This window comes from Gnatocerus cornutus, chromosome 10 (genome assembly GCF_029298725.1).
Source record: "Gnatocerus cornutus isolate USDA-ARS CGAHR chromosome 10, icGnaCorn1.1, whole genome shotgun sequence".
Lineage (NCBI taxonomy): Eukaryota > Metazoa > Arthropoda > Insecta > Coleoptera > Tenebrionidae > Gnatocerus > Gnatocerus cornutus.
In genome coordinates, this window is record NC_142242.1 from 7,078,996 (window position 1) to 7,099,426 (window position 20,431).

Consider the following 20,431-nt stretch of genomic DNA (forward strand, 5'->3'; position numbering starts at 1 on the left):
ATTCGAAAGTTTACTGTACAAATAAAGCGAACTTTATAGTGAAATTAAGAATATTTTTTTGCTACAGCTAATGGTTTTATACAACCTCATAAATTATTTTGGATAATAAATGAGCAAACTGAAATTTTCATTAAAGCTTAATTAGAAATTTAATTAATTAATAAATTAATTAGAACATTTATTGTTCTCTTGATCGGTATTTTTAATTGCAATGTTACGTTGTGGGGGATTTTTGGTTAATTTTTGTATTTGAAGGTTTTCAACATTTTAATTGAAAAAAAAATGATTGAGGTTTTATACCTGGAAGCTTGGCGATAAGGTAAAGACACCGCACGTGCAAATAAGTTCATGACAACCGACACACTTATCTTAAAGGATTACATAGTGTAGGCTAAGCGTCTTACAATGGTGTAATTGCCTGCTTATTACCCTTACTAGAGGGGACCGTTAACGCCGTGTATAATTGATTTAATTACCGAATTTAATTAGTATGTGACATTATTGTGTTATACATTCAGGAGCAGTGCTGCCTGACGCGTTAAGTACTATATTCATTAACATAATAGTGTATTGATTCCCTCTATGTTCTCAAGTTACAATAGCAATAACCTTTAACATCGTTATCAAGCTTACACCTACGTTTGCGATTTGATTAAGCATATCCCATAGAGCTATCTATCGCATGCCTTTCAACTTTATTTCTGAGAAACCGGTCGTACTGTATTCCACACCAATTCGAATTGGCAAGCACGTAAAAAATGGGAAAAAACATTGCGCAACAAACGAAAAATCCAGAAAGTTTTTTCTACGATCTTTGTTTTATAGCTCATTTTAAAGTTTCACAATTGTAAAATCTCCCTTCGAGCAACAATATAAACGAATTACTAGCCGATTTCATTTACTGAATTTAGCAAACCATGAACTCGATTCTACTTTATTCTATATCGCGTCGAATAACACGGCACGAAATGTTTCACTTACTATCATCGGAAACTAAACTAAGCGGTTAAACCGGACTCAAATTTGATAGTGGTTTTTTTAAAGTGGAACGACGCATCTAAGATGGTATTTCCGGCTCGATGGCAACCTTCCAGATATTAAAGCTTGGATTCCTCGTTAAAAAGTGTGTGAAAACTGTTCCGTGCTGAATCTCTGTATCCAATCTCCTGGAAGAAGCATTCGCGCACATTTTGTTCGAACCAACAGTTGTAGGTACATAAGCAAGTCTAACTATGCGGCAAATGCGATTTAGGCCCGGCAAATGTCACAATCATCTATCATTTATGTCCGTCGATATCACTAATAAATAATGGTCATTTGTACTTACCTACAAATGGAACTAAACCTTCTTGTTCGTAGTCCGAAATGGTCTCTTCTCCTGTACATTTCCGTTGCGTGTTATTGTCAAAACTGCATTTATTATGTTGGCTCCAGAATTCCCGAAACCATCCGTTGCGACAGTTGATAACTAGTTCTGACTTGGTTGGGTGAACTAAGTTGGTGATGCTCGAATTGCAAGCATCTCCGTCCTGTCGCAAACGTGGACGCAGCGACATATAGTACTCATCAAATTCTGGAAAGATAAACTAATTTAATATGTGTTTAGTCGCATATTCGCTCGTGAGCTCGCGCGGTGTTTTAATTGCTCGATAAAATGACAATCAGAGAGTTAATAATTGTTAAACAGTACAAAGTTAAAAGAGATCAATTTCTGCCAACAGGCGGCAGCTTGCAATATTCATCAGCGTGTAAAATTGTCCCGATATTATTAATTTGACTTGCTACTATTTCCACAAGTTAGTCATTCTAATCATGAAGTTGCCAACTTTCGTGCAACAGAGCAAACATGATTTATTGCACGCTCAGTGTCGTGAATTATTGCCACTCTGTCGGATGTTTATGGTCACTAATAGATCACACTTCGACTAAACATTCCGACAGAAATTTAGACGCTTCGGGGTCTCTTAGATTTCAACAATGTATATCAATGTACAATTCGATATTACAGATTTTTGTAATTTTTAGCATGCACGCTACATTTCAATTTTTATGTCGAGCAAGGATAAAAATTTTGTAGCAATTTTCTTTAAAACGTGATTTTTGACAGAATCGACTGTTCGATGGATTATTTATTCAGAATGAATAAACCGCTGAGTGAAACTGTTGTACGAGCTTGCAAATTGCACTCTCTATGACATGTAACATATTTGTGAATAAATTTCTACCACAGCTAAATTTACGGAGAATGTACGTCGATAAATTCTCTATATTATTATCATTATTATAACAAGGCGATGTGCACTAAAAATTAAATCACCTCATTTCAGTAATTATACAATTCCACATTTATCAATGTGGGGCTCAAGTTTCCTAATCTTGTTCCGTATAAGTTGGTTTCAACTGTGCGAAGTTGTGAATGTTTTCAGATAATGCAGCAATTAGAAATCGCTTTCCAGGGTAGACAACGATACTGGAAGTTGCAATCAGAACTTGGTTTGTTATTTTAGTTGAATCTTTCAAATGAATGTTTAAATGTTGGAGAAATTACGAATTTTGGTGGAGGTAATACACGACTCAAAAGTGGTCATTTTCTCAAATTTCATTGCTGTTGCACTGAATTTATCAAAATTACGAATTTTATTAGAGAAGGAGGTCGGAAATTTTTGCTTCGTTTTAAAAATAAAAATTGCTAAAATTTGGTCTTTTACTTTACAATTTTGTAATTACACGACTTAAAAATAGTAAATTGCCCAATTTTTATTGTTGTTGCTCTAAAATTACGAATTTTTGTGGAGCATTTTTTGATTTGTCTTAAAAATAAAAATTGCAAAAATTTGTGCCTTTTGCTTTACAATTTTGTAATTTGGTAGAATTCATGCACTGCTCAAAAGTAGTAACTTCCTCAAATTTCATTGCTATTGCACAAAAATTAACAAAACTTCGAATTTTTGTGAAGAATGTCGCAATTTTTTGTTTCGTTTTAAAAATAAAAATTCATAAAAATTTGTTTTTTCTTTGCTCTACAATTTTATAATTTGGTAGAGTTAATACACGACTCAAAAATAGTAACTTCTCCAAATTTCATTGTTGTTCTTCCAAAATTACCAAAATTACGAATTTTTGTGGAGAATGTCGAAATTTTTTACTTCGTCTTAAAAATAAAAATTGCGAAAATTTCTGTCTTTTGCTTTTCAATTTTGTGACTTAGTGGAGTTAATACACTACGCAAAAATAGTAACTTCTCCAAATTTTATTGCTCTTGCTCAAAAATTACTAAAATTACAAATTTTTGTTGAGAATGTCGGATTTTTTTGCTTTCTCTTAAAAATAAAAAATTCTAAAGTTTGTGTCTTCTGCTTTTTAATTTTATAATTTGGTAGAGTTATTAAACTACTCAAAAATAGTAAGTTCTCTAAATTTTATTGCTGTTGCACTAACATCACCAAAATTACGAACGTTTGTGGAAAATGGCGGAATTATCTGCTTCGTCTTAAAAATATTTTTTTTTAATATTTGTGTCTTTTGTTTTACAGTTTTGTAATTTCGTACAGTTAATACACGACTTGGAAATAGTAAGTTCACTAAATTTTATTGGTGTTGCACTAAAATTACCAAAATTACGAATTTTTGTGGAGAATATCGAATTTTTATGCTTCGTCTTAAAAATAAAAATTTCTAAATTTTGTGTCTTTAGCTCTACAAGTTTGCAATTTGGTAGAGTTAATACACGACTCAAAACTAATAACTTTAGCAGTAGTTTTAGCAAAAAAGTGGCCTTGGAAATGTCATTTTGATGATTTTGTACGAATGCACTTTTAATTTTAACTTTATTTAATTTGATATTTTCTTAACTTTTAATAGTATGAAAAGTTTGAACAAAGACATTGTTAATCATGAAGTTGCCAACATTCTACCTCAAACCAGACCAGACAATTCTTCTGCTTCTTTTAAAGTGGTCCGGTTCCCATAAAAGTGTTTACTGGAAGCTCAATTTTTTTAGTGAAAATTATAACAAGTACGTATATTTACACTCACTGAAAATGAAATCTGGAAATGAAAACACATTTCTTGGAGTATGGAAAATAATTCAGGTACAATTTTCCAGCATCTGCACGCACACTTTTGCGGAGTATTTCATAATTGAAACCGAAAAGAACATTTTTCTCGTTAATAAATGTTCAAAGAATGTTTGAGTTGATAAGGGCTGTCGGTTATGTGGTTGCATTTAACTGGGAAAAGTTTGTTGGATTTGCATGCCTTTCTAGCAGTGGGTATATTTAATTCCTGTTATAAACCAAAATGAAAATATTTACAGATAACACATATTTGTGTATTGTTCAGATCTCTTGATGCGAAAGTTTAGATTTGTAGATGTTTTTAGCAGTTATATTTCCACATCTTGGAAATTTGTTAATTTATTTTCTCGTGACAAAAACACTCAAATATTTTATCGCATGAAATTCTCTCGCCAGATTTCAATACAGAGAAGCCTTTAATTGCTCCCACGGTACATTCTTCAAACTGAAATATGGGCTCGAAACCGCTGTTCGCCCATATATTTCGAAACTTACGAACTCTCTTTTATCGTATTTTCCATTTATGAAAGTCGTAGATTTACATTCCAGTTATCATTGTTTTGATTTCTTCTTGTAGCAACGATGCTTTATCAATTATTTACGTGCAAAATGAAAGCTTCCTTGCTTTGTAATTAGAGATGTTGTTAATATTTTAGACACTGCTACGTCAAGGCTTTTAGTTTAATTGAGATAAAAAGTAACAACCAAATGCGGAGACAGTAAATTAGTATAGAACAGCGCCTAAATTTTCTTCGTTGTTCTCAGGAGAGACATCAAGTACAAGTGGGATAAAAATGAATAGGCTACATTTTAATAATCAAGATTTCTTGAATGTGTTCGTTTAAAGCGTAATTTCTCGTCCTTTTGTATTGTCTTATACCAGTGGGCATAAAGGAATAATGATCGTTTTTGAAACGTCTTCAAAGACAACGTGGCTATCGATGCATAACTGTAATCTCTTTATCTCACAATTGGAGATATTTAGTTTTAATTCATATTAAAAGTGATGAAGTTTTCTCAAGAAAATTGTAAAGCAATGAAAATATAGACAGTGGGCAATGGAGAAGTAACTAATTCGTATTGTGTTGCCACAAGAGTCTTTTACCTCAGTTTCTCTTGACAGTTTTATATATGTATGACTGACGACAATTTTATTGTCTCCGTAAATGACGATTTCATTCTGTAGGCGTTTTAAAATTTCACTATGGACGCGGGTTATGATTGAAACGTCTATTGTTTCGGCAAGACAAATCCTTGTCGTGTTAGAAATACAATTCTCAAACATCTGCCTGCAACGAAACCTGAATCGGAGGAAACTGAGGAGAGATATCAAAGGTCAAAGAGAAGTACATTCAGAGACGAAAATATTCATCAAGCTTTTTGTTAATATGGTAAATTAATTTCTCCTGGCAACTTTTATTAAAAATACGTTAAAGATACAGTGGACGTAACGAAGACTCGTTAAAAAACTCAATATATAGACACGTTTTGGCCTGAATTTTAAGGCTACGACAAAAACGAAAGTACAGTCGTGACAAAACTTAATACTTTCCCGCCAATGTGATATATCATTTCGTTATGTTTTTACGTTGCTCTTTTCGCCGTGCGTCTCAGACGTTTCTATAACGAGATCTCTTCAAAGATAACGACTCTTCAACATTTCAACTTATTACTATATATTGTTAGCGTAAATTAATTCTTGATTTTAGTCGAGCCTTCCTTTCTACTTCCTTTTAAAAACTTTACTTTCCACTTCCACAGCCTACGCAAGCCATTAAACGCACACAAGGGGCGGCGGATTTCAATCAAAGACAGAACTGGACACACCGCAACTATTTGAGATTGTTCTGTTCCCAAATAGCAGACATTCTGCTCAATTTTGAGTTTACAAACTTCCCTTCTATTACCATACCCAATATTCTAGTTAATTCTCAATATGTAGGAAAATTTTGGTACAGATATTAATTTAGTGTCAAAATTTATAGCATCCTGCAAAGCTGATGGACTAAAATTGACGAAAACTGTATTAAGGCTCCGCTGAATGATTTCTCAAGGGTTTTGTGTTATATCAAGTAAAAAACAATTATTTTGGACACCTGTAATAACCATCTGATTGAATTTGATGATAACGTGGTATCATTTTAAATGCATATTTAAACCTGTTGAACGTGTGTTACACATTTTCACAATCGGGTTTTTGTAAATGCTCTAACAAGACTTTTAATTAAAAATATTGTTTCCATAAATTGCACCCGTATTGTGTTCCCTTCCAACAGCGGCAAAAAATCTTCAGGCTGTTTGTGTTGGTTCAAAGAGAAAAAAAAGGACATTTCAATTACACTTGTGGGGAAAAGGTCATTTTTCTTTTTTGATATGCATCTGCTACCGAAAGCGATATTTCCATAGGTTTTGGTTTTATTAATTTTGGTCCGTGTGTCGATACGAACAATTATGAACTGGGGAAAAGTTTTTGTCGTTTTTCCAGAAAAACGAATTGTTTGTTTAATTTAAATTGCGACACGAAATAAGTATGTATTTAGGTCTTAAAAAAACAATAAGCAGGTTTAAACAATAAGTTTAAACTGACCAACTGACTGGTTAAAAAAACACTTTTTTTCGATTGGATCAGAAAATTTATAAGTCGAGATAAGACCGAATTCTTATCGTATAAGACAGGAGAAAAACAGTGGTGAAAATCCCATTTCTCCAATTGATATAGTCCTGGAGTTATCGGGCCCGGAAAATTCCAGAATCTTACAAATTTTTGGTCACTTAGCGACTGGCCATTTTTTAACGTAGAAAGATTTTAAGGACAGTTTTGGATTCACTCACTTCATGTTTGCTAGATTCATATTTATATTTTCCGGATGGCATTTAGGGTCATTTTTAAGAAAGTTTTTCCGATAGAAAATACATATATCTTGGTATGTTATCAAGTGAAAGAGTAGCTCGACATCTTTAAAGCCAATAAAAGGTGAAAATTTTAGTGTACCTATAATAAAAGTGCCATTTATTTTGTAAGTGATAGCTGTCACCGTCTAGGGAACAGAATATTGATAGCTTAGGTCGCGAAAGTTAATTTGTAAAATTCCAAGCAAGTTTGGAATAAGCATATGAACTTAGACTTATCGATTTTCCGGCAATTTGCGCTTTCAACTTTCTTCTGTTTTACTGCTGCATCAAAGTTTTAATAAAGTACACAGTTTTCACTGTCTAACAAAATACAACACAAACTGGATCAAGCAAGTCATAATTGAATAAACGCTGAATCCGCATGTTTTTCTCCTCGGGTTCACTCTACCGTACATAGATAGATCTCGACTTTTTTTGCGATTATTCATGTGTGTCCGCTGACAATGCAATTATTTTCCTAATTATTCTTTCCTTCAATGTGCCGTTCGACATTTCCCATTTTCCGACGGAGGGCGGATAATGGAACGACAAACAGCTGCGAGAACTGACGTTTATACATTTATTACGACACGGAAAATATACCATAAAATAAATCTTATGCAGGGGATTTGAATGACAAAATCTGAACATTTTATTTGTAAACTGATGTCGACAGCAAAAATCGTGGATATTTGTCTTTCAATTATTGAATATCGATTATAGTTTAGTTTCCGGGTGATATTATTTAATGTTGTCTGAGGAGTTTGTCCGCTATGAATAATTTCGAGAAGTTAGTTGGGGGCGTAAAGTGCAAAGTGCAGCGTCGTAAAATCTTGAGGAATAGCATTCGTGATTAAGTCAGCAGAAGTTGTAAGAATAAAGCGGTGCCTGCTTAAGATGTCTCAGACAAGAGGATCCGAAGACTATTCGTATTAGTGCAACAAACTTTATGAAAACTCTGTTTTTATGGATCCATGAAATGAGATTTAGTTCGAATATTCGAAGTTCTACGAAAGATTAATTATTCAAATTACTTATAAACTTGTCAAGAACACGACTATAAAATAAGGCATTCAACATTTAGTAGTTCGTAGGAGCCTTGGCAGCATTTTTTGCATTTGGAAATGTGAATAGTTGATGGCGTGGGAGAATTATAGGGGTATTTAATTTTATATTGTGACTTCACTGACGTTTGTGTATAAATATAGCTTTTCCTACCTTGAATGGCATTCCTGTGGGGTAGAATGGTGATTGCTCCCTCTGCAGCAAACTCTTGATCCCTGACGGGGTGTACTTTCGCCCCCCACGAATCACTGCCGATCCAAAGGAAATATCCCGTCTTATTGGCACGAATTGTTGCTTGCAGCAGCTTTCTGGAAGTATAAACAAATAGGCAGTTTCAACCAACTACACGAAAACCATATTTAAAGCTTAACACAAACTGAAGAAATCGATAGCTTTTATTTAGCGGCAATGTCGTTATTTGAATGGGCTTCTTTTCTAGAAACTGCGAGACTTTGACAGTCCATCGTTCGCAATCGGGGCTAAAGCGCAGTGTGAATCCACCCTTACACATCGAATACATTTAGACCCTTTTCAAAATTGTTTTATTCTATCACAATGCTCGTAAAAACAGCGTTGACAACCTAACTCTATTTTAAAAATGCACGAAGATCTTTAGGTACCCTAAAAAATATTATCGCTCGATGAACTGTTTTAGAACCCCCGCCAAATTTGTATGTAAATATAAAACCAAAAAAAAAACAATCAGGCAATTAATTGTTTGCAGTAGTTTAATTAAATACTGTTAAAAAGAATAAAATTTTAAGAATTAAATGAAAGAAGTTAAGAAAAAAAGAATACCGGTTAATGAAGTCGGTTTAGTTCAAAACAAAGACGCCCAGTTATATGATACGGAAATTAAAAGAATAGTCCCAAACAACAAAGCTTGAAATAAACTTTTAAAACTAAAGTTCAAAGAAAACCTCCAAATTAAATTAAGTTTTATCTAATTAACCACAAACTCGGTCTATCAGGAACAGTGGTAAAACAGTTGATTTGACTAATTGGGAACAAAACAATAAAACCAAAATGAAATAAACTGGCATGACTATAATATAGATATGCCGGTTTTAAAATATCTCCATTTATTATAAGTGTATTTTATAAATAAAATGGAATGGAATTTCCAAATTTGATATCGCCGTGAATTTTCTTTGTATCGCACATCACCTCCACTAAAAACAGCTTTTATGATCATCGTTAAAATAATCCCAACTGTTTTCGGCTTTTTAGCTTCATCTTGCGCCCCAGTTAATGTAAATATGTATTTCAATTTCGCCACATACGCTACTCTTCTGTTATTCTAGAGGTGATATACACATGAAATTTTACTATGCGTGGTGAATTCAGAGAAAAGAAACGACCAGAAATTGTGAAATATTTATATGGGTACTTAAAATATTGTTATCTTCAATTTAAGATCAATATTTAAAACCTGTCAGATTTGATGGTGAAATGGAGGCGAGATTTATAGGAAGAGACTCCCACACGCATTGACATTAATATTGCAAATAATCCCCGGTCCGTTCGCTTGAAAATAAGATTTCTGTTTTTGGAATTTTGGTATAATTCCTGCATATTTATCGTATCTGAGTGACAGTTGAAGTTTATGAATTCAAACATTTTTTCTTACTTCGTTTCAATTTACATTCGGAGAAAAGTTTTCCATGCCTAATTGCTATTTAATTTATATTCTATTTTGTAAGTCTTCTATCAGAAAAAAGAAGCTGCGTTTTTTTTTGGATTAAATGTGAATGTATCTCGACTAACCGACCGATTAAAATATTTTACTCCTTTTTTAATTAAAATGTCGGCGAAGCTGATTGAGCAGTATTGATTAAAAGTGCATACATTTCCTGTTCCAAAGTCCTGTTTTATGACTAGGTTTACTTATGGGAAAACGAACGGAAAGAAGATATTGAAATTATATACTAATCGCTTTTAAACCAAAGGGATATATCCAGGAATTGGGTATAAATGTATCGGATTTCATTAATGACCGAATCAGAAAAGCGAGCAAAAACATTATCGATTGGATTTGGTATGTTCACGTGCTGTTAAGAGTGACTTTTAAAATTGTAACAATGAAACTTACCTTGTGTTGTCTTCATCAACGAAGAGGACGACAGCTCTGGCGGATTTTTGGAGGAGCCGGTCTATAATTCTGTCAAAGTCTTCGGTCCTCGAATTCCGGAGGATTTTTTCCGTTACTGCTATGCAGATTCCGGCATCGGCTGAATAAGATATAAAAGACGCTATCCCCTGTAATACGAATAAATTTTTCACGATTCTATTCTGCGATTTTTAAAGCTGAATGTAAAATGTTAAGTTATTCGCACCTTATGGATAAAATGCTCGAATTATTTTAATTATACGGGTTAAAAAAAGCAACTAGAATACTCCGTGTTTCAACAACACCAACTTCACCCCATTTTCTAATTTGCTTGAATTGCACTTTCATATTTGCATCTGTGATGACGACTATCCCGCCGCGGTTTCTTTTTAATTAAAAACAGAACTTTAACCAATAAAATAAATAGACTTTTATATTTAATGGAAGTTGCCTTGACTAAAATATTGTAGTTAATTTCAAAAATTTAAAAAAAAAGTCATAAATAACGATAATAATAGTCTAGAAAGAAAACATGTGTGATAAAAATACTGGATGCGCCAGGCAAATTTTTCAAACGCCCACGATATCAGGAATCTTTAGAGAGACAAAACGCTTGTTTTTGCTTTATGTTCGTCACGTGTTGAATTTTTCGGGTTGCTTTTTGTGAAATCTGTATCAAAATAAATAATTTTCCCCTGAGAGACGCTCGCATATTATACAATTTCCATATTTTCAAGATTTCCATCACTAAAAAAAATGTCTGCATTTTTATTACACGTCGCAATATAAAAGGCCAACAGTATGGTAACGTTTACCCAAAATGTTATTCTGTTAGTCTTAAAGTGTGACTTTTTTTACCCCACGAAATTGTCTTCGTATCAAAAGGAATTTTCAGTCTTTGAAATTGAATTACGTGATTAATTTTAAAATCAAGTCGTGTACAGACTTTTTACAATTTCACATTTTGTCTATTGAGAATTTTAGTCAATACTACGTCGGATTTGAAGAACTGGGTCACGCTGGAATATTTATTACATAAAAAAACTGAAAAAAAATCGAGTGCGGTGTTTATAACCGAGATTAGTTTAGCGCCAATTAAATGAGTCTTTTAAAAGTTAATCTAGCTCGCCCGAAAAAGGCATTAATTTTTTCTAATTGCGAGCTCGTATCAAAGTTATTTTTATCTGGACTTCGTGTGCGTGTCTCGAATATTGGCTCTCCATTGGCTCACCAATCATGAAGATGGTCGCAAAAAGCTTCTGCATTCGAAGTGAAGTTTAAAAAATGTCATAAATAGTAATAGTTCATTTTGACTTGTTGTCAAAGTAATTCGGTTCGAAGGAAAGATTGACGGCAAGCGAATTTCTGTATTTTATCGAGTCTAAAAACTTGCTTTGATTAAATCGTCAGCAAGGTGATTACACCGCTAATAATATAATCAGATTTTAATCAACGAAGCTTTTATCCGATAGAGGAACAAAATAGAAGTTTTAACATTCATATTGTGATCAAAAATGCATTAATGCAGTTGTATTGTTTACAAATGTTGGATAATTAATTTGGAAAATTATGTGGAAAGTAGGAAACAGTAGCGCATGGGTTGTTTTCAGTTATCTAAAATGTGTAAATTGTAAATTCCCTTTGTATCAATATTTGAAAGCTTCCATGTCTAAAGTGTAAATATCACGCAAACTAAATAATTTATCGTATATTAAGTGAGTCTGTTTACTTCTGATTTTAAGCCAACTCATAGCCTCAAAAAAACAAGGCATCTAACATCAGTGAATATTTAATTGTTTGCTCCGTTATCCAGTCTTTCAATTGAGAGAAAAAATTAAAACTATGTGGCACAACAGGTCGAAAAATTTGCGTTTGTACATTCAGATGATAGAGTTCTTTATATTTTCCTTCCTTGGGCACTTCAATTTTATCGCGCTTTCACCTTATTACTTCCTTCTTTCCGCCAAATGAATTTTATGTAACATGTATAACAATTTCCTTAAAAATATCGGTGCTGTTGTTCTGTAAGCAACGCGTAATTTGCATTAAGATGTAAATCGATAGTAGATTGTCATGACACTTGCAGTTTCTCGAGAATGTAATTGTAATCGATTTATGACGCCACCTCATTTGCAAGAGCATCTGAACGGTCCTCTCTGGACGAACTCGATACGTGAAATGGATTAATTCAGCGAATCTGTTCTAAATTTACATAAAGTCAACGTCAGTATGCTAAATAAACGATTCTTTTGGCGTTTAGAATTCGGCAGGAGCGATCCATAAAGATTCACTGGTTTTATTCAATTAAAAACAATCCACTTTGCGAAAATCATCTATATGTATGCAGGGCACACAATGGAGGTTTATATAACTAGCACTATAAGAAGAAAACACTCTGACATTTGCGTTTTTACATTCACTTCAACATCACAGGTGCAGAAAAATTATTAGTGCTTCTTTCGGTTTGGTGTAAGAATTGCTTCTTTGTTTTAGTTTCGAAATGTTGTTCATCGATTGAGGTATTAAGTTTGGAGATTATGTCAAAAATAGTTGAGTAGTACATATTTCATAAATGTCTGGGAGTAATGGATTACTTTATATACCAAGCTTTAGAAAATAGGCTTTGAGAATATCTTTTTATGATTAATGTTGTGTGGTAGAGCGAAATGTTTAATAATTGAAACAATGGGACTTTGTCGGCCTGGAAGTGGTGTAAGGTGGCGAGTAGAAGATCAACTTGGGTAAATCAATAAAACCTCTTTCTATTCAAAAGCCAGTTTAAATTAGTTGGAATAAGATAAGCAAACGGAACGATAGAAGGATAAGCAAGAAAGATCTAAGATCTGAGAAGCGGCGGATAGAAACCCGGATATCTAGAAAACAGCAAGTTAAAAAACGAACATGACACATGAACGTTAAAAGAATTATATGATTACGTCTGTATTTCCGTACTATCATATGAATTAATTCTGTTTAAACAAGGATATTTTAATTTTATTTAAGTTCTTTTAGTGGAAAGAGCGAGAGCTTAAGCTCCTGGAAAGAGTCCCTTGCTGAAAACGGAAATAGTGCTTAAAAAGTCCTGAAGTGGCTATAATCAACGTTACGTTTTAAGAAAATTTTAATATGCCTTTCGTAAAGTCCCTTTTAAATTTCGGTAAAATCGTCATACAAAACCTGGCACGTTGAATTATAAAATTATAGTAATTCAAAAATGACAAATGTTTTCCCATTGAGGGTTGTAATTAAATTTTGTGCTGACCCAAAATTAACTTAATTTCTAACTGGAATAAATTGTGTGTCGTGCAAATCACGTGGAATTCACATTGTCGCTTCTAGTTCCTCAATAATTCTGATTAATTGCTCAATAACATTAATCTGTATTGTCTGAATACTATTAAGAAGATGCTCAGCTTGGATTCGAACGCTTGGAATGATCTCACGAATTTAAATACGTACATCGGCCTAATAGCTTCCACTCTGGATACAATTGACTTTATGGTGATGTGTTGATATGAAATCGATTTCACACTAACGAACAATCTGTTCTGCGATTTTCGCAACACTCAAATACAACCGGAACAATCTCTATCTAAATATCATTCTGTTGCGAATAAACATAATAGTGCATGTCGTTTCCGATGATTTTCCACGTTGGTAAAATCAACAAACTCATTGTAATGACCAGGAGCAAATTATTATGATTTAGTTAGGGTCAGTTGCTAGTTTCCGCTTAAATTGTTATTTTTCTTGGTAACTACGATAAATTATTGCGTAGGTTTGTTTATTGTTTTTTATTTGCACCTTCAAGCGAAGTCGGGTTTGTTTTCATTTCAGTGATCTCATCGGAAAAAATTCAATTAAACTTGATTATTTCCAAGTTAGCGAATTGTGGAAATGATAGAACGAACTGATAAGCTATAATCGAACAGCTGGAAAATTTTTAAAGCTCTACTTGGGAAAATAAACGCTTTCCCACGATACACATCGATGCACACAAATTTTAACAATAGAGCTTTTGGGGGAGTATTCGTCAGTAATTGATCATTTTGTAGCACGTTTTGCTGATGTATGACATGCCAACAATGCATTTTGCTTAGAATAGATGAAATACAACTTATGGTAGTTTCAATACAGACTGATAGTTTCTGACAATAGGGAATTTGTCTCAAAAATTGCACCAAAAAAGTCATGATAAATTAGTAGTGCTTATTAAACATCTTCAGAGAGTCTGTCAATATCATGAGTACTTTACATGCAACCGTTTCATCAATGGTTGGGATGCCACAGAATTATAGTCTGCATTGAAACTAGGAAAATTGATTTCAAATTATACATCAAAGAACCATATCAACGATACTAAGCTACTAACCACACTAAAACTCAACTCTAAAGCACATCTAATTTAGTTTGATGAGTGATCACGTCGGCACCAGAATGTTTAAGGCCGCTTCAGAGAACTAGTAATAGTTGTAATATTATGCTTTTTACTTTATAGTGGAAGTCACGAGGAAAATAAAATAGTCTGACTTTATTGCCGCGTCAAATAATTCAAGCTGCAACTCGTATGTGGAACATGTACACAAAAGTAAAGTTTGTAGACTTCTTCATACTTTGTATTTAGTTTTATTTCCACTGTCTTATGCAAATTTTTGATAAGTCCCAATCCTATTTCTTTAGAAATTTGCGAGAGCTTAAGATTTAAATAAAATTTGAATAAAATGGAATGTAAATGCCGAGTAATGAAGCATTTCTATGATGGTTCTTATCATCCCTTTTTCTCTTGTTAAATAGTATCTTTCGTCAGATACTTCGCATACCACTGTAGGCGACACGTCTCAGAATAACATAATTTATGTCAGAAATTTTCTTGTAGGTAAGCTATGTCGTGTGTTGTAGAAACTTGACAGGAAATTTTATTATTATGATTTATCACCATCCATACGCTCCTACTTAAGAATGCATTATTTTATTGCCAGTATCTCATCCCAAAGCAACCACCAATTTTCTCACTCGAACGTTGGTTTGTTTTATTCTCGAAAGGTTTTTTTTTTGTTAGTTATTTGCGACAGTAACCGGTCAATTTCCCGTAGTTACGAACCCATGCAATCTCATATAGGAAATAAGAGTCCAATCGTTTGTTTCATTTTGCAGCAAAGGTAACATCATTTTAGGTATCGACGTATTTTTTAGATTTACAGTAAAACGATGAAATTGTTGGCATTTTCAGCCATTTTTATTTTAATTAAAAAAGAATTAAACCGATTTAACGAGCTTTGCCTGGCGTCTTAACAAATTTCACGAAATAAAAAAGACCACGAATTCAATAGCTGCTTTTCCAGGTGAGCAAATAAAGTTTGTAGAATTTCGTAAAAATATTTTGATTAACGGACAAATAAATTTCTCTAAAATCGTTTTTCTTAACCACTAACAACCCTCACTGTGGATTTGGAAAACCGCCCTCGTATCCAACTGTTTACTCAAAACCACCGTTTCCCTGTAGCTATGTTTAATTTTGTACAGAAATTTAAATTTATCCTCGTGGCGTTTGCAGGCTTCAATTCAAGGCAATATGTCGATATCGGAGTAAAGTTAGAAATATATACCGCGAACTAATTCTTCACTCCAACGATTGCAGTGGCAAAAAAGAAAAAAATGTACTCACTCGTTCCCCGTAATCTCCTTCAACAGCGACGGTGGACACGTATTTCCAGCCTAGTTCTTTGATAATTTCGACCATAGTTTGCGCCTGGAAATTGTCAGGAGGCACAACTCTGCTGAAATATTCGAATCTCGACTTGTCTGACAATTCCGTGCTGGTGGAGGCGTAGCTAACTTGGGGGATCTGAAACATTCAGTAAACAACCCTCTTCACTAATTGTTCACTCAAGAAAACAAATTAAGGAAGTTACTTTCTCACAAAGAAATTGTATTTGCATAGACCGTTGCTTACTTTACATGCCTCCGGTATAAGTTTTATAGCGTTTTTCTGAACTCAAATATCTTTAAAGACAGTTAACACTAACGACGCGGTTTGGCAGCAAGTATCCTAGCTAGAATTTACTCAGTTAAAAAGTTACCGAAAGTTAAATCTGACACTTTATATCACGGTATTTGAGAACTAATTTTGACGTAACTGGATATTGCGGAAAAATTGCTCCGGGAATCAAAAGTATCAAAAATCAGTGCTCTCATAAAGTCTCAAATTATTTTATTTGTAAAAAGGCCCCGTTATTTCTTTCAAACATCACAGACTAACTTTAGTTTGGAAAGTGTGAACTTTTAATGTTTTATATCTTTCTTCGGCACCCAATTCCCTCCGTTGTACCCGAACTTTTCAGTGATTGGATTTGAGACCAAAGATGAAATCGAATCTCCATCCATCAACGAAGAATTAATAAGTTTAAGTTATTTATACAATCGAATTATGGAAGTTTTAAAAGAAAATATTATCATTTAAATGTTGTTTCTTTGTAATAATTCGCCAAAATACTTGCTAAATATTTATGCAGAATTGTATTTCAGGATTTAGTTAATTAGGTCGAGATCTTTCGCTTGAAATTTTCTAAATAACATTGTGCAGAAACGAAGAAACGCAGTAACACCGAAATATGTGTCACATGAATAAAAGAACAACACCGGAAAAGCCAAAGGATTTTAGTGGATTATTTGTTATTTAAATAAAGTCGTTTCTCGGACAAACTTAGTAACTCGCTTTGTTTTCATACAGTTACAACAGTGTCCCATTGCTACAAATGAGGCTAATAAACCTAGTCCCTTATTCAGGTCAGGTCTGTAATCAAACGAATTTAAAAACTACAACAACAAAAGAAGTATTTAATTAGTGTGAAAAATTAAAAACACATTATGTTCGTTAGGTTATTTCAGCGATCAATTAATTAAAATAGAGTTCAAAAACATGTTTGTTTAAGGGCTTAGGTTTATGGACCTCTAAGGGAATTAAATTAGGTCTGTAAGACGGCGAAATATGTGCTAGTTGTGAAATCCGAGCCACCCACTTTGATGCTTTTAGTAGAGGTACTTAACAGCTATGTACGAAAAATAGAAGAAGACAGAAGTGTACCACGTGCCATACTAACAAAGTCGGAATGATTGTGTTGGAATTTTAACGAACTTGAGAAACTTCTGTTGGAAATATTTGCATGAAAGCGATAAAATGTCAGCTCCAGTCTTTGTTAGACTATTAGAGCGACTATCTTTGCCACAAACAGATTTTCTCCTATTTTGATGTTGATATAATTATTGCTGCCCCCGAGCCTCGCTATAATTAAAGAAGTTAAATTTACTCTAATTCACTTTCTTCGTTTGAACAGGTAGTATTCGGAAAGTGAACTAATCGTATTTAGCGTATTTTATTTTCAATTTAAAGATTGTATAACGAAGTCAACGAAATAAAACTACTAAATCGAAGCAAGCTAATTAATCAACGACAAAATTAAATGTGGCTTTGCTTGAAACAGGCAGCCAATAAGCGTCTTTCTCAAGTCGACATCGACCCCTATTTCCTGTAATTTCTTTGAAAGACGAACTAGAATTAACTACCGTCTCACATAATAGGAAACGAATCGATTTGACTGCAAATAAATACGTACCTTAAATAACCTCAAGATATTTGCTACCATGATTGAAACTACGCTGAAAGAAGCTCCGATGACGGCGGTGACAGATTTATGTGGGACATAGACTGGTGGTTTTCCAGATTCGCACTTATATTCCGACATATCCTGGAAAAAAAATGAGGATATTAACCAAAACGCGATTGAGAACAAATGTTTTTACTGTTATGGCTGCAATTGCTTCAGCATTAAGATTTCAGGTTTATGCTTGTATTTATATTAAGAGTCGTAAAATGTCGAATTGTGCGTATTTTATTTCGTTTTATACAACCTTTTATGTCAAAAAGGCAGATAGCCTTTGTTAATGACACGACAGAATGTAATTTATCAGTCGGAATTTAAGTTGAAAAATAATCACAGAAAAGCAGCACCTGAGCGCTAATATGACGCTGAAATGATGTGCATTTCGAAATAATAATTTCAGTTGAAATTGGTAATTTACCATTGGCTCTTAAAATTTAAACCTCTGATGAATTTGATGATTATTAAAAATGAATAACAGATGTGTCCAGCTTCCTGTATTTTTTAGTCCCGTTAACAGTTTTTACTGAAGAATTAACCGTTTGCAAAAGTCGGATTATGAAAATATATGTAAAACCGCCCTTATGACCACTGCAGGACGAAAAGCGGATTATACAAAAACTATGCAAAAAAGTGAAAAGCAAAGCAAACTGCCGCATGTGGTTTTACTTAATAGCTCGATTACTGGATTTTCCCCAAGCAAACACCGAATATCTTTTAAATATACTTATTTCCGTCCAAAATCCTTATCCTTGACAAATAACAAACAGCTTAATTATGAAAATGAACTCCTACCACCAACATTACCTCAAAAGACGCTTTAGTCTCATCATCTAACAAGCGTACAATTTTCTCTTTGTTATGTAACTTTGAAAGGACAAAACTCTTTCTACCTGAAATTTTACTTACACGGTTCACTAAACACGAGATACAGAAGAAGGTTACACACAAAATGTAATCTCATTTTTTACCTTCAATCAGATTAAATAAAAATTCAACCACCAAAAGGAGTATTTTGTTCAAAGGTAGTGTAAACCGTAAAAAATATTGCGAAGTTCTTAAAGCACGTCGGATATTTTTGCAGATATCTCGTAAATTGGTATTTAGTCCAGCCAGATTGATTGATTTATCCTATCTTTTATCCCATTATTCATCCATCCTCTTTGGTTATTCTGTGTTCTACAGAATCTACAGATAACCACTCACATTTGTTTCTGTGGTGTTCCGCAAATAGTCATCTATTCATCCTTTCCGGATGTTCTGTGGTGTTCTCCAGATAGCACCATTCATCCTCTCTGGATGTTCCGAGGTGTTCTGCAAATAGTCATCCACTCATCTTCTTCGGGTGTTTTCCAAATTCTCGAATTTAGAAAAAAATGTTTTCTCAATTGCAAAATAAAGCCCCTTATGTGAGGTAAATGAGACAAAACCAATTTTTTTTCACCTGGCCTAATTATTTCGAACAATTTTAGGAAAAATCGAGTCGTATTTTAACAACATTATTAAATTGAAATTACTTATTTACGTAGAAAAGTCGGTAACTTCACTGCCGACATATCAAAAATATATTTGAATGGGTGAATTTCCATAATAAATTTGTTTTGAAATTCTCTTGAGTGTTTTGATATTTCGGCATTCCCATAATAATTTATAGTCCATTTGTCTTTCTGTCAATATCCAGTTTTTTAACATTGCGTTCTGTAAATTGTATCGAATTTTAAATTACAAGCAGGACATAAATCACTCGGAAAAAGCTAATGTAACTGGCGTCGGTCACACTTGTTCTCGACGTCACTTGTGGTAAAATGACGCGTCGCTGTCGGTAATTTATTCAAATACAGAAATTACAGTCAGGTGAAAACAAACAATGCAGTACACAAACAAGGAATTGTCCGTCTATTTGCAGCCGAGGCACGCTCGAGATGTTTGGAAAACTAATTGGTATGCTATGACATTTGTTGACTGCAAGGATTACATAATAGTGAGGGACAGGAAGAACAGGAGAAGACAACATTGCGTCACATAGCTTAAGCGAACCCCTGGAGTACCACTAAGACATTTATATTGCTTCTTCGCCGCCGAAGGCAATACTTCAATCTAAATTGCCGACCAGTGCATTCAGTTTTGTATATTGACTTACAATCGCGTGTGTCCAGTCTTTCCCTTCACTGCTTCTTAATTAATTTGCATTGAGAATGAGACACTTATATTCATTTTCAAGTCTAAATGAATCCAGTTTAGCACATTATTGGTTTAGTTAAATCTATGAAGGATTATTAGGAAGCAATAATTGATCATTTTTGGTCAGCAGTGCTTTCATAAATCTAACCTGATTAATCCGAAAAGTCCTATGTCTGAATTAAGCGCAGTCCCAATTAGCTAGGATTATTAAGTCTTAGCGAGCATCAAATATTATAAACGTATAAACGTATGTTCAGACTGAAGGAAGCGGACAACGTTAATTTGAAATTTACTTGAAAACCTTGTTTTACAAGACGCGCGAATTATGGAACTAACAGCACCCACACTGACTATCGCGACAATTGCATGAAACGCTTTAGTAGTTAAAATTTTATTTTCCATCGACCAACGAGGCAGGAGTGACACTTTACATCGTTTCGGAGTGTAAA

At 33.7% G+C, this 20,431-nt stretch overlaps 1 protein-coding gene across 1 annotated transcript in view; it reads right to left on the bottom strand.

Annotated features, from left to right (window-relative positions):
• Positions 1-20,431, bottom strand: part of LOC148167543 (metabotropic glutamate receptor 7-like) — a 56,428-nt gene that overhangs the window by 15,513 nt on the left and 20,484 nt on the right. Inside the window, exons 2-6 of the mRNA XM_088047969.1 lie at positions 17,757-17,888; positions 15,809-15,988; positions 10,126-10,292; positions 8,187-8,341; positions 1,328-1,573 (exon numbers count right to left, since the gene is read on the bottom strand). Of these exons, the coding sequence (XP_087904095.1) occupies positions 1,328-1,573; positions 8,187-8,341; positions 10,126-10,292; positions 15,809-15,988; positions 17,757-17,888 (880 nt within the window). The remainder of the gene's footprint in view (positions 1-1,327; positions 1,574-8,186; positions 8,342-10,125; positions 10,293-15,808; positions 15,989-17,756; positions 17,889-20,431) is intronic.